The 27,413-nt window shown below is 36.6% G+C and overlaps 1 protein-coding gene across 1 annotated transcript; it reads right to left on the reverse strand.

The window, feature by feature from the left end:
• Positions 1-196: 196 nt before the first annotated feature.
• On the reverse strand, positions 197-5,512 carry LOC127831494 (uncharacterized). The gene is made up of 6 exons (XM_052356478.1): positions 5,447-5,512; positions 4,962-5,133; positions 2,970-3,097; positions 2,070-2,253; positions 713-861; positions 197-316 (listed from the first exon to the last, which is right to left on the reverse strand). Exons 1-6 carry the CDS (start codon positions 5,510-5,512, stop codon positions 197-199), a joined length of 819 nt encoding a protein of 272 aa, XP_052212438.1.
• Between the last annotated feature and the right edge of the window lie 21,901 nt (positions 5,513-27,413).

A 27,413-nucleotide genomic window follows, 5' to 3' on the forward strand; every position in this document is an offset into this window, starting at 1 on the left:
AGCATATTGCATATTTCTGCAGTTTCTACTCAAAAATCCAGTTAAGGCGGAACATTCATCGATTGTTTGCGAATCTTTATATCTTTATATTTATTTACTTTTATTTATTTATTTATTTATTTATTTACTATATATTTATATTTATATTTTTATAACGTTTGACCTTTGACGTTGTTTTCAGATTTGACAGATGACATCAAGCAGATATGACGTCATCAGAAACTTTAAGGCTGAATGAGTTTAGCTCCAGAGCGGAAACGGAAGTGTCTTCTAGGAACTGATATGACGTCATAGGAAACGACGTTAGAACTGGGTCCTACGAGGAAATGGATTTTAAAATAAATTTCATTTACAATTGCAAAATGGTTTATAACCGTGTATTGCTTTCCCCGAGATTAAATAAAGAGACCTCTGGAAGCAAAAGATGAAGCGTTACCACTTTGTTAGGCTTGCTGAAGAAAATATGAGAAGAAAAACGCTTTTTTGATAAGTTTTTGCGCATTCTCGAGAAAAAAAGCGTTACAAAATCTGTTATTATTTTTTAATTTACGCGTGATGAATAGCCATAAATGAAACAATATCTCCTTTAAACATATAGTAAAATTCTTCTTAGAATCTATAACAATTATTTTGAAAACCGTCATTTAACCAAACTTTGAATGAAAAAGTTGTTTTTAAGGTCAACCACGATTCCGGTATCCTACAGACGTACCTCATCAACGATATTGACGTTGAAAGTCCCGGTGATGACGTTGACGGGGTTGCCGTCAGTACACCGTATCGTTAACGTCAACGGCACGGCCTGGTCGTTGAAGTCGATGGCAGCTTCAGTCACGGTGCTAGAGATCCTGACTTCAAATTCTAGGAATTAAACAGCACAAAAAATCATTTGCTTGTGCGCATAACGAGAGTATTTCATCGAAAAAAGAGACATTAAAAAAATTACAAATAATCACACCTGTCACACATACTTTCAATAGCTTATGAAAAACGAAGATTGTCAAAGATCGAAGCGTTTAATTGTTTAAATTACAGTATCATATTAAAAACAAATAATACTGGTATTATGTTCAATTCATGCACAGAGTATTAGCAACCTTAAAGTGATATAACTATTCTGACTTCCATTAAAGAGGAAATCGTCGTTCCGGATTAGCCCTTTTAGACTAGACAGGCTAATCAGGGGCGATTAATGCATCTAAAAAATAGGACAATACTTTAAGCACATGCCTAGTTGTTTCGTCAGACAAAAAATCACTTATTCTCCCTATCGAAACCTTTTTGGCGCTTCTATTTGGTAACGTACTCACGTCCCAAAAAAGCACAATGAAGTGACCGCTTAACAACACTACTAGACTTTATCAACTTTCAACAGCGATACTTTCGTAAATAGTAAATGGCTCCCAATAAGCAAGAGTTTTGTAAATTTATAATAGCTTAGTATCAGGAATATACTTGAGCATACTTAAGCCAATGATCTGACTCAACTTAGAGTGTTTTTCTTAATTAATGTATTATTTATTCATTTATTTTATTTATTTATTTAGTTATTTTTTTATTAATTATTGGTGTTCATAAAAGCTTTTTTGAGTTGCTAGTACGACTCAATCCTGAGTTTGCATAGAAATATGTGCGTATTCTTATCAAAGGGGTAAATCGCGTGATAGTCAAGATGGCGAAGTCCATAGCGGCAAAAAATAAGTGTCTCGACAAGAACGTCGCCACTTTTACTATCAAGTGATTACCCCCTCTGTTATAGCTGGGATTATGAACGTCGTCACTTTTACTATCAAGTGATTACCCCCTCTGTTATAGCTGGGATTATGAACGTCGCCACTTTTACTATCAAGTGATTACCCCCTCTGTTATAGCTGGGATTATGAACGTCGTAACTTTTACTATCAAGTGATTATCTGTTTATCTGGGATTTGAGATTGTTCGTGAGCAGACCGACATTCTTCATACTCCGCTACGAGGAAACTTTATTCTTATCATTTTAGTTGTGCAAAAAAAGAGAAAAAAGCTCACATGCAAAACACGGAGCACTAATGTTTCAAATGATTATTCACCTGGTTGAGAAACATTCACCGGTGACGTCACATTTCTGATCTCATACACGGTGGTGGATGGTGACGTCACAGAACACGCCGTATCCGGGTCGGTAGTTGTAAACTTCCCGAGTAACATCTGTGTGACAGTGGAGTCAGAGACGTTAGGGGAACTTCCGGGGATCCCGGATACAAAACTCGGCGGCTGCCAAAACAGAAGGACAATAAAAAATCAATTTAACGGCCAGGCGTCCTTTTGGGGTTTTCGTTTGGTTAATATAAGCGCATTTATGTGAATATCTATTATTGAGGACTCTTGTACCGCGATGACTCCCGGTTCACATTTTGTTCCGGAATAACCACAAAGGCGGGAATATTTATTGTTGAGGCAACATTTGCCGGGATGATTTTTTAAAACCTTTTATTCAGAAATTCATATAAACATACACGGATTCATACTATTTATTAATATATCATAACAGTACCAATACATACTACAATAGAAATTGTATGTAATGAACAAAAGTACAATTGGTAGTTATATATTCGTGTAATCCTCATATACATTTCTTGAAAAAAATGCAGAGAAATGCAAGAAAAAAGGAAGAAAAGCTGCACGCAGAAAAAAACCTGGACAAAGAAACAAAACCATTTCGATTTACTAATCCTTAAATTTGTTTTCAGTGACAAATGTATAGTTTATATATATGATTTTTTGTTTTGTTATCATTTGGGTCTAGTATAACTACATTCATTTGAATATCTATTATTGAAGGCACATTAGCTGGGATGACTGTTTGGTATCGTTTGGTTTCGGTGTAACCACATTTACTTGAACATCTATTATTGAAGGCGTATATGCCGGAATGTTTGATCCGTTTACGGCTAATCCAGTTAATTTGCGCATGTTAGACAACTTACCGTATCAATCACTGGTTGTGTGAACGTCGCAGTGACGTCATTGTCGCCATCTGAGCAGTCGACGTTGCTGACGTAATGTCCGTTCGCTGCTCTTACCGTTACCCCCGCCTTTACGTTAATTGTAAACCCTAAAAACGTGCAAGCGATGTGTTATATTGACACGAGCCTCGCTCTGGGATAACGGGGCTTAATGCATGTGCGTAAAGTGTCATCCTATATTAGCATGTGCAGTCCGAACAAGCTAATCAGGGTCGACACCTTAGTTACAAAAGTTTAGGCAAAATGGCGGGCTAATCTGGGAAAACACTTACAATATGCATTTAATCCCGTTTTCCAAGCGCGCGTCCACACGCAGTGTTAAAAATGTTTTAATCTAAGAAAATTGCGTAAAATAATCCTACTGCATCGACAAGAAACAACATTTATTTTATGCTTTCCGGTGGTTTATAGAGAAATATCAGTGCGTTAAACCTATAATTTCACTGTTTCAAACAGTGAAAATTAACAGTGAAAACTATCGATAATTTTCACTGTTTACCGCGAAATGTATATAAACTTTTTAAAAAAGCATAAAATAAAAAAAAATGTGTTGGATTCGGAGGAATATCGATTTTACTTCACTTGTGACCATAGACATTATATTTTTTTCACGAGTGGCGCACACTCGTGGCTGCGCCATTCGTGAAAATATTATTTTCTATGATCACTCGTGAATTAAAATCGATAATCCACCGAATCAAACAAATATCTTCTATTTACATTAAACATTGAATAACAGATTTATTATAAGAAAGCATATGATTGCTTTTATTTTATTTTGTTCTTCGGTTTTTAGAAGTCTGATCGACGTTTGCACGTATTTAACAGCAAACATAATTGTGGGTTTTTTAACCGATGTTCTTGATTTAAACTCACTTAATCCATAAATGTTCTGATTATTTGACACTCTTTTTTTGGCAATTATCTCTATAAATGTTAGTTATTAGGGCTGATGCAGAAATCCAAGTAAAGACCCCTAAAGCACTTAGCGGACACTTAGCTGTACTGTATAATGCATTTGATGACGTCATCTTGTTAACATTTATGACGTCATTTAACGTTTACCTACAAGAACTTATCTTTACTAGAAGTATAGATAATAATTTATTACTGCCCTTTTGCATTGCAATATATATCAGATCAGGCTTAACTAATAATATTATCTTTGGATATTCGAGCCAAGTATAATATTTTATAAAACAATAGGACAATAGCCTATTTTTCTGTGTATCATACATCCGTGAACACATTTTAAACAGATAATAAAATATAATCGCTAGAACGTTGCTTTTTTAGGTAGAATATATATGTATTCATAACGTCATTAGCGCTTGCGCTTTACATTTGTATGGTAGTTTTTTTTTCATGGCATTTGTGCTTAAAATATATTACATCTTAGTATCAAATTGTTGTTGTTTTTTGTTAAATTTGAATCGTTTTTACCTTTTTATTGAAACAGATGACTAAAAAGTTGATCCCTAGTATTATATTATTGATTATAAAACAACGCCTACTAGTAACTAACGGATATAAAAATCATATCAGGCAACTTTAATATCAACATAACGATATGATTAAAAACGCTTCTGTGATATCATACAGTAGAAAATGGCGCCTCGACGTGAACTGACTTAGCCAATGAAACATTAGTATCATATAAAACTTAAACTTCATGGGCCTCGTTCGTTGAAAACTAGGCTTAATGCATCTGCGTAGTGTCGTCCAGATTATCATGTGCAGTCGACACAGGCTAATCAGGGCAGGCATTTTCCGCTTAAGCTGGATTGTCGTGTAGAATCGACTTCATAAAAACAAAAACAACCTATAAAAGCGAAAAGTGTCGTTCCTTTGTTGGCCTGGGTCCGCTCAGGGACGACATTCAGCGCATATGCATTAAAACCAGTTTCCCAAGAACGAGGCTTAATTTTTTATTATTTTTTTCCAGTTTATTACTTGATGCGACACCGGCAATCACTTCAAAAAGGGCGTTTTCCGGCACTCTTGCAGAGCAGTTAACGGCGTCGTCGCTATCGGTGACGCTGAACGTGTGAAGGGTCTCGGTGGCGTGCTTAAGACCGTCGAAAATGTTAGTTCCGGTCGCAGGCAGTGCGGTGACAACCGGCGGCTGAAGTCAAATAATATAATCATTTCACAGGATATTACGTCATCACTTTGGAATATTTTCTGTTACTAGTTGCCATTCGACACGGGTTTTCGATGAATTTTAAGCGAGACAAAATTACACGTCAAGTCAATAATTGTTATTAATATTCAAAGACCAAATGCCCAATATATGAAACAAACATCTGGGAAAGCCGGAGCTTCCCAAGCAATCAGGAACGACACTTTCCGCCTATGCTAATATGGAATGACACTTTGAAAATCCCATGCATTTAACCCGGTCTTCTCAGAGCGAGGCTCATTTTTTCAAACACAACGTTGTTAAACTCCAAAGCAAACAACATAAAAGGTGTGCCGACAGGCTTACGCGCAATTGCGTGCATGGGTTCAAGTGAAAAACAATCGAGTCGAAGTGTCACTGTTTAAATAAACATATACAAATGTATAACGATGTACAGCAGTTTTTGAAAGTGCATTTTAAACCATCAGGGCTGGTCGTTTTTCAAAGAGTTTTATAATTTATACAAATAGTTTAGTGCTTTCCAAGCAATTCATCAGGATTCCCATACCCTATAATAACGTGAACGCAACTTACTGAGTCGACAATGTTGACGTTAAACGTCCCCGTGATGTCATTAAGAACGTTCCTGTCAGTGCACTTGATTGTTAACGTAAGGGAAACAGGCGGGTCATTGAAGTCGATAGACGCCTGGGTAACGGCGTTACTGATCCACACTTCAAACTCTGTAAAACTATGGTTCTAGATTTAAGCCTTCACGCAATAATATTTCAAAGCGGAAAATGTCGTCTGAGCGTACGCGGAATGCACAGGCTTATCTGAGACGACCTTTTACGCAGATGCATTAAGCCCCGTTTTCCAAGAACGAAGCTCGTATGTGCTATGTTTACCTATGTGTCATGTTTACTTATGTGTTATGTTTAGTTATGTGTTATGTTTACTTATGCTTTATGTTTACATATGTGTTATGTTTACTTATGTGGTATGTGTACTTTTGTGGTATGTTTACTTATGTGGTATGTTTGTTACGGCGCCTCCCTTAAAAAACATTAAGCGAACCGCTCTGTGAAAATGGGGTTTAATGTGCGCAAAGTTTTTCCCAGATAAGCCTGTGCAGTCTGCATAGGCTAATCCGGCAAACACTTTCCGCCTAAACTGGAATTTTTGCTAAGAAGAGACTTTTTTTAATCGAAAAATATCATAAAAGCGATAAGTGTCGTTCCTGATACATACTGCACAGGCTAATATGGGATGAAACTTTCCGCACATGCATTAAACCCCTTTCTCATAGAGCGCGGCCCATTTATTTTTTTTCTAAATTGTTACCCGGTTTCTGGGGATCGGTCGGTGACGCCACTTTTCTGATCTCATAAACGGTTGTCACAGGTAACGTCACAGAACACGTGGTATCAGGGTCCGTAGTTGTGAACTTTCCTAGTGACGTCGCAATCACGTTGTCGTCTGAGACGTCAGGGGAATTCCCAGGAATCCCAGATACAAATGTCGGCGGCTACTCGGAATAAAAGAAATAGAGGATATTTGGTGGATCTGGTAGAATATGGATTTTAATTCAGGCTTGATCACATAAACAAATCTATGATCACGAGTGAATTTAATCGATTTTCCAGCAAAGCAATAAAAATTTATTTTATGCTTACAAATGACTTTTTTGGTATTTAACCTGGAGAATTACTCTAAAATAATGGCATCACGACATATAAACAATAACGTTATTTCACTGTTACTTTCACTGTTTTAAACAGTGCATTGTCATTTTTAATTGACTGATATTTCTCTATAAACCACTGGAAAGCATAAAACCCTAAATGCAACACATGAATCACGCTCTGGGAAAATCCACTTAACGCATGTCCGTAGAGTGTCGTACAAGGCTAATCAAGGAAGACACTTTCCGCCTTTATTGTAATCTTCTTTAAAAATGCCGTCTCTTTTGAGCAAAATTCCAGTTTGGGGCGAAAATGTAGTGCCCGATTAGCATGTGCGGACGGCAAAGGCTTATATGTGACGAAACTTTACGCACATGCATTAAATCACATTTTCCTAGATCTAGGCTCAAACATAAAACTTAGCGGGATGGCCTAATTACAGCTCCACTAAGGAAATCGGCGGGTAGTAAAGTCAAGATATAAAGCGAATTCTAATATGAAACGCAAAACATTTTACTGATATGGCTGAATAGTGAGCGTCATTTAAAAAATAATTAATGTAATAAAGGGTATAAGACGCCAAAAAATAACTGTCTTGGCATGGACGTAGTCATCTTGACTATCACGTGATTACCTGCTCTGTATATGGTGGCTAAACATAAATCATAGTTTAATTATATTGAGGCCTGAGAACAGCTAGGTCCTGTTAATTTATAATATAGCTCCCCTCCTGACAGTGTTGCGCATGAAATGTTTGTAAATCGTCATAACATGTTTAAGGACTATCATATTTTCAGCTGGAAAAAACATGCTCAGCAATGTAAGATATTTGTATTGTATTTTTGAAGATTTCACGGAGAAAAAACAATATTTTTTTTAAATGTTCAAATTGGCATAACTTCACTAAAGTTTAACCAATTTTCAAATATGTTTCAGTTTTGTAATTCTTATGTAATTCTCTTAAATTTTATACAAACATCAATGGATACTCAATTTTGTTTTCGATACCACAACAGCATTACGTACCTTATCAAGGACTGGCTGGGTAAACGTTGAACTGACGGCGGTTACGGCATCTGTGCAATCAACGTTCATGACGTACGGACTAACAGCTGCAGCCAATGTCACTCCTGCTTTCACGCGGATACTGAACGCTGAAAAGAAAAGTGGTTTTATTTCATTTTCATTACAGACATTGTTTGTGAATATTATACGCATCATATATAGTTATCACGAATTTAACGAACTGTTTGAATCTGTGTTGAAAACGTTTGGCTTATATTTCAGTAGGAAAAGAGAGCATATTATTGCATACTGACATGGCAATCCAAGCAACTTTACATCACTAGACAAATGACTATAGAAAACACAACGGCGGCTCTGATCGACGTTTCTGTTAACTAGCAATTACTGTAAAATCATTATTAAAGGTCAAATTCCGATTTTATAACGAAACCTTTAATAAATATCGATATCTAACCCGATTGGAATCATCTAGAGCAATGGTAAAAAATATTATGCTACTAAAAAAACGAAAATCTTGTTTTTCATAAACCGCTCGGGTATTTTTGCCACCTTTTTTGATAGAGACGTCATTTTTACACAACGCGCATGCCAAGGAAACTCATGAATTATCGTTGATTTCGTGGTTTGGTTACGAATATACGATTCCAGAGTCCGACTTATGTTTTTGTTTGGAAATTAAAAAGCCGCTCATTTTCATGTCGTTTTTTATACCACAAGAAATTTAATGCCGAAAATTTAAATTAGATAACTCTGTTAATAAAAAGCGATTAAAAGGTGGGGGGTAATTGTGAAACCATGAACCATGGCTAGTTGCGGCTACCACTTCAAAAAAGGTGGATTCCGGCGCTCGTATGGAGCACGTGACAACGTCGTCGCTGTCGGTGACGTTGAACGTATGGATGGTCGCCGCGGTCGCCTGCAAACCATCGTTGATGGAACTTCCGGTAGAGAGTAGTAAGGTAATCACTGGGGGCTGTAGTTAAACAATTAACTGTAATTTAATGGGCAATACGTATACGAGCCTTGCTCTGGGAAAACAGGGTTTAAAGCATCCGCGTCAATTGTCGTCACATATTAGCCTGCGCTGTCCGCACTTACATATCAGAGATGATTACATTAATTCTCTTCTTAACGAGAATTATGTTTAGGCAGTAAGTAGCGTCCCTTTTAGCCTGTGCGAATTGCACAGTCTAATCTGGGAAAATACTTCACAAACAAGCATTTAGTCCAGTTTCCCAGAACGATGCATATAATAAATAGAAGGGAAAGTGGACATCCTTGTGAAATTCCTTTTTTTACGTTAAAATATATCTTCTGAAAAATGACGATTGTTTGATAGTCATGATATTTGTTGATGATTTTGAAAGATAATATGGTTATTGTTCATATAGATTTATTAAATGATTTTTTTCAAAGTGGCGAAATGAAGATTTAAAAATAAAATGAAAAAATAAACAAATTAAAAAAGCATTGATTCAAAAAATTCGTTTGCATACTATTCAAACAGGCAAGATATATCTCCCAACTTGATTAAAATAGTTAAAGTATATGTTTGTTTATTGATACAAAATATATCTCCCAACTTGATTAAAATAGTTAAAGTATATGTTTGTTTATCGATACAAGATATATCTCCCAACTTGATTAAAATAGTTAAAGTATATGTTTGTTTATTGATACAAGATATATATCTCCCAACTTGATTAAAATAGTTAAAGTATATGTTTGTTTATTGATACAAGATATATCTCCCAACTTGATTAAAATAGTTAAAGTATACGTTTGTTTATTGATACAAAAATTACAAAGCGTTTATATCGCTTTTAGTCGAAGCAAAACAATGTTTCACCGACATATGGTTTAAACTACGTTATACATGTAGTTTCACAAGTATTCGTGGTTCAGAAGTACAGAGTCAGTTTTTCCTTTATGTTCGATCCTTACGGCACGATCTTATTTGATCTCTTCCTTGTGTTTATGTTTTTAAACAGTTCAAGACCTTATAGTTTTGTTATTTATTCAATTTAATGATATTTTACGTTAATACAAAAATCTGTCAATAAGTCCATTAAAAATCTTAACAGAAATTTCATACCTATTAATTCATGCCTTTTACTTTTCATTTCTTAATTCATGTCGCTGATACTGTGCTCCGAAACGTTTCCGAAATTGCTCCTTTTACAAACCTACATTGGTCCAACTTTCAAAAGCATGAATTGTGTCCTTGACCTTCGACCTTGACACGTCACGTCTGTTATGTTAGTTTAAAATCCATTTATGTTAAATTACGTAGCGCCAATGAAAATGTTGTTGTTGTTTTTATAGAGTTGGTATTGAAAGGTATGCATAAATAGATATACATACGAAAAAATTTCTTTTTAAAACAGTTTTATACAAACCTCGTCGACAATATTGACGTTAAACGTTCCCGTGATATCATTCGCGACGTATCCGTCAGTACATTTTATCGTTAACGGCAACGGAACGGTCTGGTCGTTGAAGTCGATAGATGCTTGAGTAACGGTGATTTTGATCCAAACTTCAAACTCTGTTAAACAAATATATGACGTCATACTATACACATATATGACATGACTCATAATGTACCAAAAAATAACGTCAAGCTGATCCACACTATTCACATATATGACGTTAACATGACTCATACTGAACACATACATGATGTCATATTGTACACATATATTACGTAATATTGTACACACTAATGACGTCATACTGCATTGTTAGACATAGCAAAAGAAGAAACTGTCAGATTAGATGACCGTTTACAAGGAAATTTGAAAAGACTCAGTTGCGGCCGCGATTTAACCAAGCTTGTGATATTCGTGAGGAAACAATTACATATTATATAAAACGTTATCTGTTAAATGTCACGAATGTCGATGTTTAATTTGAAAGAATTGCCAGAATCAAAGCTCTGCTCTTGTACTAAAATGTGGTCGGGGATCGCACCCGGTACCGCGTCGCTATAAAAGCTAGCTCATAATGCAAGGCAGTATAAGTTCTTCTTATACCGAACACTGCTACATTAAAATTGAAGGAGATATGTTTTATAATCTCACATACTAATGCAAAATAAATGCGATTAAAAGATGAATGAACGGACGGGTCGACGATGAGACTTCTATTGGTTCAATTGCTTTGTCGGCTCAGTTACAATTTAGAAGTACCCCGTGTACTCTTAAGTACTCTTAAGTTCACTTAACTGTACCCCGTGTACAAAAAATACGCTTAAAGGCACCCGGTCATACCCCTAGGTACTTTCTTACTTAGTATGTATTTTCCGTACCACGGGTACTTTGTAGTATACTTATGAACATCCGGGTACTTTTAAGTACATATAGTTCCTGAACCGATGAACCGACAATGACCAATTGAACATTACTAAATGTACCCTTGTGGTGGTTCATGAGCCTTAAAATTGTAGGCGTTCACACTATGATCAATGATTTCTCTACCAGGTTGTTGAGGATTCGCCGGTGACGTCACTTTCCTGACCTCATATGCAGAGGCTACGGGTGACGTCACAGAGCAAGTTGTATCAGGGTCTGTAGTTGTGAATTTCCCGAGCAACGTCTGTGTGACAGTGGCGTCAGAGATGCTCGCAGAACTTCCGGGCATGCCGGAGACAAAAGTCGGCGGCTAAAGTGAAATACCAATGCAGTGGTAAACATAAACGTAATACATTATTGCGTGATAGAACGCTTCATTCATGATGTAACAAAAGTCGGCGGCTAAAGTGAAATAAGTAACAGTTCACTTGTAAATAAACCCTTTGTTTGCGGGGGGAGGGGGTGGGGGTTGGGGGTAACATAAAATTGCCTAACGTATTAATACAGGCTGGCTGTGTGAACGTGTGATTGACGGTGTTGACGCTGTCTGTACAATCCAGGTTGATGACGTGAGGTCCATCGGCGGCCGCTAACGTCGCCCCCGCTTTAACGCGGATATTGAACTCTGAAAACAAGCATAATTCGTCGGTCGGTTAAAAAAAATAACTCGCCGAAATAAGTAATTATGAGCATTTGTTTGTTTACTGACTACTGGAGGAAAGGAGATTCTTACCGTAGCGGAGGGAGAAAGAAACTCGTGAAATGGTATACTTTAGACACTTGCTTGGTGAAATATGACCAGCCCTCTATCAAAAACGGGGCTTTTATGGAATTAAAAAAATAAATATTTAAGCTGAAAGTATCGTGGCTTATTAATCTATGCGAACTGCACAGGCTAATCAGAGAAGACAATTTACGCACATGCATTAAGCTCCGTTTTCCCAGAGCACGGCTCTTGAAGAGTTTAAGACAATGGGATCCTATCTAGATCTTACGAGAAAATTACTCCAGAAAACCAGATTTGAACTTGCAATCGTAACACGAGACTATGCGGTATTGACTTATAATTCATTTCAAATGTGTTTTACATATAAAGTAAAACTCATTTCTGTTTAGCCACTTTTGCAACATTGAAATTCGACGACAGACAACCTGGGCTAGTGGCGAGAACCACTTCAAAACGGGCGTTTTGCGGCGCTCTCACGGAGCAGTTTACGGCGTCATCGCTGTCTGTCACGCTGAACGTGTGGAGGATTGTGGCGACCGTCTGCAACCCGTCGTTGATAGCCGTTCCGATCGCCGGAAGTACTGATATCACCGGAGGCTAAAGTCGCCAAGAGAAAAACATGTGTAAAACCCGGCAAACCCCGTTGACTCTGCAACCTGTTACTGCATGTGCGTAAAGTGCAGTCTGCACAGGCTAATCAGGGACGACACTTTTCCACATAATGAAGATTTTCGCGAAGAAGAGACTTCCGTTCAACGAAATGAAATCCACAAAAGCGGAAAGAGTCGTCCCTGAGTAGTATATGCGGATTGCACTGGCGAATATCTTAATGGGATGACACTTTACGCAGATGCACTGAACCCATAAAAACATCCAACATTGCTTTTTAAAACAGTTCCATACAAACCTCGTCGATAATATTGACGTTGAACGTTCCCGTGATGGCGGTGTTTCCATCCGTACACGTGATCGTCAACGGCAACGGAACCGCCTGGTCATTGAAGTCTATAGACGCTTGTGTAACGGCGGCACTGACCCACACTTGGAACTCTAGAATAAGACATGTTAAAAGGTAAAAAAAATATATTGGTTGTTTAAAATTTATTTAAAATGGTGTGGTCTTTAAGGATCTTGTTCACGATGTCACACTTTTACAACAAAGCGTAACCTAGACTTTTGGAGTTAGGGCGGCGGATGTACACTCGACACGCTTCACTTGGTGACCGACGAACTTACAGTCGGAGTAAGATCGAATGCATGCGCTTAATCGCATACACCATTGAGACTTCTGTATCGAGCTTTTATCAAGCGTGCTCCACAAAATGACTTATTATTGAGAAGACTTAATCCGTTATTAAAAGACGCCATACCCGGCTTTTGAAGATCTGCCGGTGACGTCACGGGTCTGATCTCATACACTGACGTCAGCGATGACGTAATACTGCATGTCGTGTCGGGATCGGTAACGGTGAAGACACCGAGTGACGTCGAGGTGACGGTCGAGTCGGAAATAGACGGAGATGTGCCGGGAATTCCCGTAACGAACGTCGGAGGCTATAAAAAATATAAAATACCATGATTTTTTTTGTTACAGTAAAGACCTGTATTTTATTAGTAAAATCCGTGCAATATGTGATTATATAGATGGATGTTAAGCGTTCTACATAAAAACACAGTTAATGAAATATGAGGAGTATTTTAAAATGAATTGCTCAACTTTAAAAAATGAATTGCTAAAGTCAATGGTTAATATAAAACATGTATAGCATTCGTTTTCAAAATCTGAACTGTTAACTGAATGACATATAAATAAATAGATGATCAATAGTAGAAGTAGTATTTGTAGTTGTTGTTGTTGTTGTCGGTGTTGTCGTTGTTGTTATTGTTTTTGTTCTTGTATACAATTGATCAATTATAGTGTTCGATGTCTTTGACGTTCAAGTTCTTGACCAGTTGTGGAAGTCAATTTGACAAATGAAAAGCGACCGGCAATTTTCACTATACATTTTTCTGTCAGAAAGAAACTCTATGTTAAATTCCAAAAGATTGAATGTGTATACACGAAATACCGTGTCACCTAACAGAACAGGTGAAAAGATGTTTGTGTACAATAGTACCGCTGTGAACAAAATCAGCTTGAATGTGCAACATCGTTTGCATATAAAAACAAGGATATGTTCAAAACCCATCAACACTCATAATCAACGAATATTTATTACAATATTTCGAAAAATAAAGTTAACACAAAAAAATTAATGTTACATAAAGCAATATCCTAAATTGCGAAATATGTGGTCGTTCTTATGATTACGACGCTGCCCGGAGCCAGTATCGAGTTCGCTGGTAAATATTCGGATATCGTGGCGTGAAATTAACATGGAATCTTTTGTCGCAAAAAAAGTAATAACGAGCATTTTGTATCTCATTAAATCTATGTTACCATACCATATATAGCGTTGAAAATTTCGCTATTGCTATAAGGAACACTGATTTCGTATGGGTTAACTTTATTTTACGAAATATATTGCGAAATATTCGTTGAGTTTGAGTATTTATGTTACTATAAAAAAAGGATATGTTAATTTTCAATTTTTGAGAAAAAAATGTTCTTGAAAATACAGATGATTAAAATAACGTATGTATTAATTTTTTGTCTAAAATATCAGGCTTTTAAAAAACAATATCACAATATAACGAATATGAAGATGTCACAGATTCGGATGGGCAATATTTTTGTGAGCACTATAATATTGCGAGACAAATGAAGTACACTGATTATTATTTGTGATACATTAACCCATTTATGCGTAGTGGACTCTCCCATCCTTCCAAATTGGATCGATTTATTTCCAAAATTAGGGATGTCTAGTATATTTATTTCTATATTTAAAATAGGTCTTACAAAAAATCATTTAAGCAAACAGCGCAGACCCTGATGAGACGCCGCATCATGCGGCGTTTCATCTGGGTCAACGCTGTTTGCCAAGGCATTTTTTTTTCTAGACGTTTGGCATAAATGGGTTAATGTTCGTTGATTTTGTGGGTTTACCGATCCACGAATTTAACACAAAAACTTCGGAAAATGACCGACTTAATTTCAACATTTCTTCCTAAATTGAAAATCCACAAATTGACCTGCGTACGAAAATGTATTTTTAGGCAACAAAATATCATGGCCACAAATATAAAGAGAATATTATGTGAGTTTTGGATAAAGATCAAGTTTATCACGCGAGGCTTTGAACCATGTTAGCGCGAGGCGTGCCGAGCGCTACCATGGTTCGAGCCGAGCATGATAAACTTGATATTTATTCAATACTCACATAGTATTCTATCTATTCTATTATTTCATCCCCTTTTCCATTAATAATGATAAAACATCGCATTTTATGACGATTTTATCTTTCCGTAATTGACAAAAACGTATTCTCCATTTTTTGGAAAATCCCAAATCTGATCTAAAAATAGCGATAGTATAAAGCTTAAGTTTATAAGATCGTTGTTATAGTATCGATTTTCATCTGGTTATAGGATAAAAATGATTTCGAAGTACCTTCTCAAGTAAGGGAGCAGTAAACGTTCTTTGAACCCACGAATTCCACGAAATTTAGAGTAGACCGTATAATATGGACTTCGCAGTACTTAACAGATTAACGTGTCCAAGGAAAAGACATTTTTAAAACAAAAAATCACGAAATTAATTCCGACAAATAAAATGGTTTGTATGGTACCTTATCAAGTAAGGGAACCGTGAACGTTTCGGTTATGATATTCGCCGGCGATCTGTCATCAACGCACTGAACGTTAACGAGGAAAGGTGACGTCGCCGCGTCCAACTTCACGCCGGCTTTCACCCAGATGGCAAATGTCGGCGCCGTGCCAGGAACCACATTGAAGAAGCTGTCCTGTGGCGCCTGTGGCGTAAGGAGGCGATACCTGTACCTTTACACCTATTTATTGTTGCTCGAATGCATCGAGAATCTAAAGGTTATTCAAACTCTATCGAGTCCGATTCCTGGTTAGATCCAGTTTGGTGTCTTTGAGAGGATATAATGAGAACTCCCACATTGGGGATCGCACATATGAACGCCCTGTCTCTAGGCGGACACCATATCTATAACACCACGGCATTCTCACATAGAGGATAATTGGATGTTTATTGGTTTCGGTTGGGTATCGATTTTAATGCACAATAAATAAGAAAGCTTCTTATTTGCACACATTACTGCGCCAATTGTGAAAATACCGGTATTTATTTTTATGCAGTCATGAGTTGAACAAAAGAACACTGTATCAACAAGTTTACTTTAAAGTTAATGCTTTTTCAAAGTTTTCTTACTGTCAAGTTCTTTTCCCGTTTGCTTTTTTGTACTGGTATTTATATGTTTAGTCTCAATAGCAAAAGCTTTTTGTTGAAGTTTACATGTAAAAAAACACTTAAAAAACAAACAGCCCATGGGCTTTTTTTCATTGTTTGTGTACTTGATGGGTGTATAAAAAGTAATAGTAATTATACAATTTACATACAAAATCTATAGTTGATATTTCCAGAATTTTACGATTATACTCAATATAACGATTTTTATATAGTAATCCCAGAAATTACTTACCTAAATTGAGCAAGTTATGAAACTCTGGTTGTTGGCGTCCGTGACGCTGAACGTGCGAAAAGACGCCCCGTCAGCAATCCGTCGGCACGCGCGTAGCGGGAAGTCCGGTAAAAACCGGTTTCTAAAGCAATATGTAGGTTTATTGTGATCTTCTTATAAATCTGGAAACTTAAATACCTACAGAAGAGTAACACATGACGTTCTTAAAATATGCAGGACCGCGACGTCAAACCATAGAATCATTTCTTTACAGGTTTTTAATAGAGAACGAATTTCATCTTCCAAGCTTCTGTGACATTTACATTTGACGTTTTTGCCTTAAAAATTAAGGGCGTCATATGTAACTAGCATACCCATTTTGATGATCGTAAGTCCAAGCGTTCTCTTGATATCGAAGGAAAAAGAAATTGATTAGGGACCGACCGACCAACTTTGAATCATCAGGCGATTTATTGCATAAATTTATCTTACGGACGATTCCGGAAATAGTCCATGTATCACGATTGTTGAGATCTATCTAACCGAGGAATCCGGACAAAATCGATGTATCACTATTGCGACCGACCGACGTACTTTTCGAATAGTGGAATACCAATTACAACGGAATGAGTGCTAGAATGTATATTGAGAAAAATTATGACAGTGCAAAACACATGTTTTTTGTCAATAGTTTAAACGCTAAACGTTCACATCGACTTCAGTAAACAGTATTTACTAAATAATAAACGATAAACGATTAACTTATTCGAAAACATGTTTTAACAAATGATTAAATCGTTTTTCAGTCATTCATTTTTATTATGCTTACGTCATCGGCTATATTGATGTTCCTTGATGACGTCACAGTGTTGATAGCATCAGTGCACGTGACGGTGATCGTTTAGTTCGTAGCAGAGTTTTAATCAAGCAGGGCAATCGTCTTGACGTCGAACCCTTTAAAAAAAGCACCTAATTAACCATGATGGCTTAGCAAAAGGTGTCACCGATATTTAAACCATTTTAGCATCTCTTTGACACTCGCATTAACAAAAATTCATCCACCTTCTCCTCCTCATCATCAACATCCACCTCCTCCTCCTCCTACTCATCATCATCATCATCACTATAACATCATCATCATAAGCAGCAGCTGCAGCAGTATACTGATAATTATATTCCTACTCCTCATCAACAAAACCACTATAACAATCATCATGACCATATTAATGGATTCACCACTATCACAATCATCATCATCATGAAAATAACGTCACTAAACTAACGTATTACCGTCACCAAACTAACGTAACGACGTCTGCACATTAACGTAATGACGTCACCAAACTAACGTTGAGCTCCGGTAGCGGTATCCACCTTGGTGATGCCAAACTTTGCACTCTCCGGCGCGTTGATGGAACAGGAAATAGCGTCATCCTGGTCGGTAACGGTGAACTGATGTACGAAAGTGCCCACTGGCGATAGGTCACCCAGCGGACCGGAAGTACCGGCAAAATTGGTTAGAACGGGGGCCTTTAATGAAGATTTACCCTTTTTTTTCAATTTGAAAGTAAAGCATATGCCATATCTTAAGAATTATTTTTTATATAGAGAGGTAAAAAACAACTTGTGTAATGTATCCCATGATGTAGGCTATAATATCTAAGTCTACGCCCTTACAAACGGAATATATAGCTTATATCTATGTCCATAGTGTTTTCGCTCAGTTATATCCATTATTATTTTATTTTTGGAATCACTGTCACAACTTTAGAAAATCGTCAAATATATAAAAAAAAAGTTAGTTTTTTCAATGTTGTCCAAGCAATATCAGGCCATATTTTCTTAAAACAAACGCTTTTCTTCATTATACCGTTTGCTTCACATCGTGAACTAAAATACACAACTTCTATGTCTGGAATCGAACGTCTCCTGTACCGCAATCCTCACGCCTCCCCCCCCCGCCCCGCCCCGCCCTCCCCTTTCGCCCGCCACGCTTTGGCGATCCACAAATGTGAATTATTTCATATATCTGTCATTGCATTGACCAAATGCAACCGTCCATAGCTTAGGGATGTATTGGACGCTGCTTTCCGGACACATCAACGGACCGACAGACCGAGCTACTCCGAAACACTGCGTTCATGCGGTCTTCCGATTGCGGTGCTCATGTAGGAGAGAATACCGGTGAATTCGATAAAGAAATGAGCCGCGCTGGGGTAAAACGGGGCTTAATGCATGTGCGTTAAGTGTCGCACCAGATTTATCTGTCTAGTCTGCAGGGGCTGATCAGGGACGACACTTTCCGCTTTAACAGGATTTGTTGATAAAAAAGAGAATTTCTTTAAAGCCTCTATAACGTTCAAAATCAAAGACAATTTCATAAAGTATTTCGTAAAATAAAGTTAACACCTAAGCAATCAGTGTTCCTTATAGCGATAGCCACAATTTCAACGCTAGATGTCATGATAACATATATTTTTGTAGATAAAAAAATGCTCGTTTTTATTTATTTGTGACACAATTAATTCCATTTTAATTTCCCGCAAATAAATCTATTCATACGAAACACGAACACTAAAATGGTACCATGTTAGTGTTAATGTGTCGTATGAATACATATCGTTGCGGGAAACTAAAATGGAATTAAATATGCAAAACAATAATAAAAACGAGCATTTTGTGTCTACAAACATCTATTTTACCAGACCACATCTGGCGTTGAAATTTCGGCAATTGCCATTAGGAACACTGATTTTTAATTGTTCAACTTTATTTTACGAAATATTGTACGAAATTTTCGTTGATTTTGAGTAGTTATGGGGCTTTAAAAGTAAAATGCCGTACAAGCGGACTGCAGAGGCTAATCTCAGACGACACTGTACGCACTTGCATTAAGCCCCGTTTTCCCAGAGCGCCGCTTAAATGTACACGTACCCGCGTCCGAAATGTCCACCTTGTAACTGCTGGTGATTTGGTCCGTCCCGTCACTGCACGTGATCGTCATGGATTCTACAGCGGTGACGTCATGATTCAGCGTACTCGCTGACTCCGCCTTCAGCCAAAGGCCGTAGGCTGCAGATAAAATAAATTGCAAACTTTAACTAGTTGACAATAATACTGCAAGAACTAAAAATATAATTTATTGAAAAAAAAAATCAGAGTAATGTAATAAAAACGAAAATTATATGAAAATTATATATAAATATAATAAGAAATAACACAAATTTAACAAAAAAATGAAGAAAATATAAATAATTCATTTAACATATTCAAATAAGTGCAAAGTACATTTTTTAAAAATAAGTTCAAAAATGAAAACAGTGAAAACATAGTCAGCCTAAATGTTTAAAGAAAATAAAAATAAAACTCACTATATGTATCAGTATAAACTATCCAAAGAGTTTGTTTATTGTTGGTCAGATGACTCGTTTAGAGAAAATATAGCGTAATTCTTGTTCATTAAAAATAATCACATAGCAGCCTGTGCAGTCCGCACAGGCTTATTAGGGACGACACTTTCCGCCTTAATGGAAAGTTACGTTTATAGGCATTTCCGAAACGAACTCCAGTGCAGGCGGGGCGTACTTTTTTAAAGTTTTTTCTTAGATTTGTAAATAATACGAACCTGATCCAAGCGTTTTGATTTCGAACTTGGTGTTATCGACTGTGCACGTAATTGGGTTCGAGTCCGTGGCGTCAAATGCATAGAGAGACCTAGCCGTTGTCGTGACGTCACTGATCGGGGTCGGGTGAACGGTCAGAAGAGAAACCGGAACAAACACCGGGGCCTAGAGAGTAGAGGTCAATTAATTCAGAAAAATTCACTCATTAAGTAGTTGCATTACATAAACTCAACCAGAAACGATAAACGTTTTATATAATTTTTGAATCACTTTATTTATAGACTTCTTAAACCGCTAACAAAATGCTAAGTAGAAGATGTCTGATACTTAAACATCTTAAGAGCAATTTATTAAATAAATACATTTATATGAGTATTGTCAAGTTGTTTAAGTAAATAATCGTTCACATTTGCCAAAATACTATAATTAGGTATACTTGTACTTATAATATGAAATCTTCAAATTGTATTAGATTTTGAATGTATGGCTTTCAATTAAATAAAAAATATGTGATATATGTTTTCCTGTTGTTTATAGAGAAAAATATGCAATATTATTACTTATTTCGAACAGAAAAAACTATTAATGAGACAAAAAGTGAATTCTTCATTATCTTTTACGATCAAATGACGGATGTATTATTCCCGCGAAGGTCTTAAGTTTAAACCTCTTAAAATGTTAATAAACTGTTAAAAAGAATTAAATAACAAGACAATAATTTTGTACATCCGCTTGTAATGACATAGAAATAATATATTCACTCATTCATGAACATATTTTTTAATTAAATGGGACTAGGGATTTTTTCTGAAATAATCACGTAATGACCTAAAAACGATGTCATTTTACAGTAAAAAGTGAACATGAGCGAAAGTTTTCACTTTCATCAAAACAGTAGATTATCATATTTAAATCTCTGAGATTTTTTTCGATGCATTATCCATTAAAACGCATTAATAATATTAAGCAATAATTGAATTAATATTTCATATATGGTTCACTGATATTCCCCAATAAATAAAAAGAAAAAATAAGGTAAGCTCACACAATGTTTTACTCTGATAGATCTGGCATGCACCCGAATTTAGCACTACTTTTAGAGCAAAATTAGCTTGGACAAAATACCCACATAAGACTAGCTTATTATCGTCGACCAGGATTATAACTGAAATTAATCTTAAATCACAAGTCAACTTGTTTCGACGTCAGCTTTCTTTAACGACACACTGTTCTTTGCGTCACGTTGTGTATGACGTCACGCGATTTCTAACGGGTCACTGATGACGTAACACTTACTGTATTAGTAACGGTGACTGTAATTGTCCGGTGGCGGTGTCGCCGCAGCGGTCGGGTGGCAGTGATATTCAGTGGATAACTTCCGGCCACTCAAGGAGGCGCCGCTGCGAATATCATCTGAAAATTTGAATTGATATATATTGTTAAAGAATAAGGTATGGAGATAACCAGGGTTTTTTCACCAGACAATGTCGTCTAGATTTTTTTATTTATTTGAAAAGCCGTACCTATACATGTACTATGAAAACTAAGTACTGGAGGACAACGGCATACAACTATGTACATAAAGTAGTTGCTACGCCTGAAGAAGTTAAATACTGTTGAACAAGTTAAGTCATTGTAATGTTCACGTGCTGTCACTGTAAGTAACAAATGCCCCCAAAGAATTATTTTGACCCAAACGTGTGATATTGACCTTTTCTTTCTTGTCCTTTGAGATAGCAGCCAAGTTTTTGAATGCCATAATATAAAGTTCATCAGTGGTTGGCAAAATTATGGATTATAATGCATGTTGTTGTTGTGGGTTTTTTTTTCAATCAAAATCAAGTCTGGTAATCGGCCCCATTCCCAATGGAAAAAGGTATATTTTTTTCGAAATAGGAGCTAAAAATTCCCAATAGAAGGTTTGCAAAAAGAATTGATCTCAATATTTTGTCCATTTCTCATCCATATGAGCTCAACCTTAGTATGTATAATACTGAAATCACTTATGTTCTCAATTTTGAAGCATCTTTTAGCAAAACAATTACAACACTGATTCCCCAATTTAGGCAAAATGACGCAAATTTTCCCCATCCAAAGGGACACGGCCTCATTCCCAAAATGGTAAAGAAAAACACACACTGTCGGTCAACTCTTGAAATCAGAAAATTCATGTCCCACGTTCTCAAGAACATTCATGTCCAACGATATCAAGAAAATTCATGTCCCACGAAATCAAGAAAAATCACGCCCCAAGAAATCAAGAAAAGTCATGTCCCACGAAATCAATAAATTCATGTCCCACGAAATTAAGAAAATTCATGTTCCACGAATAATAATGAGTTTACAATATTCGAAGACTGGCTCATATCTATCATAGGCTGATCATATATTTCCTTGCTGAAAATAATCTGTTTCAAGACGTACATCCCGTGGCAGTCTTAACCACCGAGAAAAGGGAACTTCCGGCAGTCTTCATGACGCTGAAACCGGAAGTAACCGCCACGAGATCGGTTGTGTCCGCATCCGTGACGTCAATGGTGAATATCGGCTGTGACGTCTTAGTGTCGCTGATTGTGACGCTATCGTCCACGATTACTGGATCTTCATCTGAATACGCATAATGAAATAAATGCGAGCTCATAACATAACTATTAACTGATAATACAAATATTTTCGGTTTTGTTTTTTTGTTTCATTGGTTTCTTCTTTGTATGTTTTTTCTTCTTTAAGACATATTCAGACTCGCAGCAATCGTATTGATTATATCGATAACGTCAATCACATCAAATCATATGAATCACTCAATCACACCAAACATAACAACCACATAAATCACATCAATGGCCAAAAGAACTTTAAAAAAGGACAAAGTGAGCGACGACCAAACCAAATGTGATAGACGTACCCTTTTTCAAACGATTGTAAATATGTGAGAATCCCGTTGCTGGCGATATACATAGACAACCGCTACTTACTGGCAGTCACAACCGCTCCGGCGGCCGTAGGTATTGGCAGTATCCGGCGTCATCGCCCAGGGAACTTCCGTCCAACGACCGGGGCCGCCAGCACTGGTTCTGGGTGCTCGAACCCGCTGCGACGCTGGGAGGAATGAGCTCTGCACCGGATGTTGTACCTGCGTAACATTAACAAATAGGGGAATTCCACTTCGATCCGATTCCCCCACGATTTGTCCCGATTTCCAATATTTTGAGGCGTCGGGGGACATCTCTTAGCTCCAATCGGCGAAGGTCCGTAACTCATTTGTAGTTAGTCGCGGGCCGATCGTAAGTTATTCCTTCAACTCGTGAGGTCCGGAAAAATCGTGGCCAGATTTTAAACGTGTTTAAAATTTGACCAAGACAGAATTTAATCGCAGTTGACTCGTAACAGCGTCGTAGTGCGTTCTTGGGCGTCGTGATAGAATCGTAGGTAATTCGTGACTCAATCGGGAAATCGGTGATCACGTGATCTGTCTACGAATCAGTTACGACTTTGTCAAGACTCTCAAGAGTTCACCCCGAGTGATTTGCGAGCCCGCTAAGATTCTCGCGATTTAGTTACGAAACAGTTACGATTTTGTAAAGAATGATTAAGAATTATTATTTTCTATCATGTTTTTGTCGAATAACCCACAGTAAGGAGTATAGATGCGTAGGAATTAAATCACGAATGCGGAGCACGAGTGCTTTGATAACACGAATCTATACTCCTTACTGTCGGTTATTCGACAACAAGCCATCATATAAAAAATATTATTCATATTCTAACACGATTCGGATTGATTTGGTTCAAGCTTTTGGACGTGAAGTATATTTTTCCAATACTCTGCCCCTCTTAGTACAAAGTTCACTATTTAGTGACGTCATTGAATTGTACAAACATATGACGTCGTTTTCATTCATAAATATTTTGCAAATTACATCACTTTCATTGAGAACAACACTAATAGAAACTAAATGAACACACGTGTATTAATTCTTTTGAAAAGCTGACATGCTATAAATGTTTTCTTAATTACGTTTCTTTAAAAAAAAAATCTTTGCAGGCGTGGTCAAGCCACTTATCACTAAATATACAATTTGTTGTTTCATTACATTTATATACATGCTACATTTATTGCATTTCTTTTATAGCGGGATTTAGCACGTGCATTTTACTGCAATGTTTTCTTTATTTATTCGGAACTATTTTCGAAACATAAAGCTCCGCCCACAATTTATTGCAGAATAACCCACACTTGATTTCCTTCTATGTCTATAGAAAACAAGTCGCGTGCGGTGTTAGAATCAATATCAGTAGATATTGGCGCCGAATTAATGGGTGCGTTCGGTGAGGTCCTAGCTTAGTCGTGACCGATCTGCATCGTTCGTAGTACAGTCGCAGAAGATTCTTACACATCGTAGTGAAGTCGCGACCCTATTTGCAAGACTTCAACCGAACCCCACGATTCGTCGTAACTCAATCGTACCAGTGTCGTAACTGAATCGTAGACTGTCACGAGTCTTCCCGATTCAATAAATGTGATAAATCGTAGCGAATCTTGGGCTTGTTTTCGTGGTGGAATAGGGCCAAAAGACAGTCAACTGGTAACACTATTCACTTTTTACCGCGATAGCAGCACTAACATTCGCGGAAGGGCAGACCATCGGATACAATGTTTTCTATGAACCGGAAGTGTATGAAGTGAATAGTGTTCATTTATTCACACACATATGAACTGTTTTATATATCGTATATAAATATAACAATCTTAAATAAAAAAACGGCCATGAACATGGAGTGATGTCACACATACCACCCTATGACGTCATCGATTTCAACCTCTACTGTACCCGTCGACAAAGGAGTGTTTAGTCCGACGGCGGCTGAAAATAAGCGAATTTGTACATTTAAAATACAAATAAAGAACGACAAACTATAAAGTAAATCATGTGGAAGTTCTTTATTTATTTTTATGTTATTGCTGAGAATTTGTTCATTTTAAATACATTATTAGGACCGGAAAATTATTAAGAAAATCATGTGAACGTTCTTCGTTCTCTTCTGACAAACACTCAATAACATGTCTGATGTTCAATATTTTGCTGTGCCGTTTATGTTATCAGAATATCGGTGACTAAAATTGTGGCAACTGATTGTTTTAATTATAACGAACATTTGTTAGGCGTAGGTGTATAACAGTGTACTTGTTCTATTCGTGAAAAAAATCAAAGTAAAACAAAATAATCGAACGCCGAACCGAATGCATTATTCCCTCTTTAATTTCAGTGTAAAGATATGCGGATTTTTTTTAATAACCTTCCGAGAATTAGCTTGTACTTTAGTGTGGAACTTGTTAAATAAAATCAAGTTAAGTGTTGATCTCCGTTACCTGTAATGTTTGTTGCGCAATGTTCGTAACTTGATGTCGATTCGGCCGCCATAGATGCATCGTGACGTCCCAATTGACGTCAAAGAATTTCCAGTTGTTGAGCGTTCCGCAGCAAGGCGACTTGGAAGACCCAATAAAAATGTCAGCCCATAAAGTGGAAAGAGTTCAGATAAAAAATCATCATCATCATCATCATCATCATCACAGTTATTTGTTTTTTATCATTCAAATAAAAACAATTTAATTGAATACAAGCTATTCCTAATTAAAGAGCGTAGAGTAGTATTAGTTGTTGTTGTTTTTGATATTCATGTAAAAGTAGTTCTTTTTGTGCTGTGTTGTTGTTCTAAAAGAAAATTTTTTGCTGATGATCGTCGGGTGTTTGTCAAGATGATGGAAGTGGTACCGATACAGTTACTATATTAATGTCATTATTAAGGTGGTGTTGTTGATGATAATGATGAAATTTGACGTCACAATATCAATTTATACTTATAACATGCACATAAAATTGTCGTCAGAATGAAAACACTACCGAAAAACCTTCTTCTTTCCAAAACCTGCATGTTTAGGTTCTTGAACTTGTTTACAAATCCTTTAAGTCCCTCCCCCTTATAATATTGTTCCCTTAAAGTCTTATTACTCTATCGAATGTTCCTTTGCTCGTGAAATAATTCCATTTGATGGATACGTTGTTTATTAATTGATAAAAGTTATGTAATTAAAAGTCCTGTATCTTTTTGGTATAAAGCTCGTTTACTTCTCTACTATATTGCAAAGCATGTAGAAAATCAGTTTATAACATTAGACGTCGATGACTTAAAACATTAGACGTAGATGATTTTAAAAATAAACGTAGATGCGTATTTGCGAAATAAAATGTAACTGTTTACTAATACGTTATTTAATGTTGAACTTTCAAATTATTACAACTTATACAGCGGTGCATTTTAATCATATTAGAATTTAATTAAAATCAATCAATAAGAAAAGCCCACATCACTCTATCATCCATAAACTTGTTAATTTCTCATTGTTTAGTTTGACGCACGTCTTTAAACCTTTCATTAAAAATCGCTCATATTTCATAGAATAAAACCTGATTCATTTTCAAATAGATGCTGTATACAAGCAATGTGGAGCCTTCTTACACTCAAAAGAAAATCAATAACTGCAATAGAAAGTGTGTATAATGGTTAAACTTATTATGATAATCTCTGATCCATTCAAAAGAAGTAGCATCAATGCATGTTTATAATTGACACGACCAGACATTAAAATCATCGTAAACATTAAACATAAACAACCATTCATCAATGCTGTGAACAGATGGTTTAAATACGTAGACAGTCATAAATGTGTTTACCTATTTTAATTACTTATGTGATCAATGAAATAAAATAAAATTGAATTAAATTAAATATGTAATATGCTTTTATACACTCATACATATGGACTGTGCTCCGTGAAAAAAGCGGTTTAATGCATGTGCGTAAAGTGCCGTCCCAGATTAGCCTGTGCTGTTCGCATAGGCTTATCATTGACGACACTTTCCGCAAAATTTTGACTTTTGCTAAGAAGAGACTTTCTTGAACGAAAATATCATGAAAGCGAAATGTCGTCCCTGATTAGCCTATGCGGACTGCACAGGCTGTTCTGGGACAACACTTTACGCACATGCATTGATCCCCGTGTTCACAGAGCACGGCTCATCAAAACCGAACGTGTCACAGTTTTGTTTGTTTGTTTGTTGTTAGATTTTTCACTGATTTCTCTGTTTTCCACGATATGCATTCACGTCAAGGCGCTCACTTTACCAACTCTCACTTACCTTGTTTGTGGTTTAGCAGTTCTAACTGAACATACATTGGCCAGAAGCAACGGCCTTGGCGTTTAAAGATCGCTGTGT

The sequence above is a fragment of the Dreissena polymorpha genome, chromosome 5, assembly GCF_020536995.1.
Source record: "Dreissena polymorpha isolate Duluth1 chromosome 5, UMN_Dpol_1.0, whole genome shotgun sequence".
NCBI lineage: Eukaryota > Metazoa > Mollusca > Bivalvia > Myida > Dreissenidae > Dreissena > Dreissena polymorpha.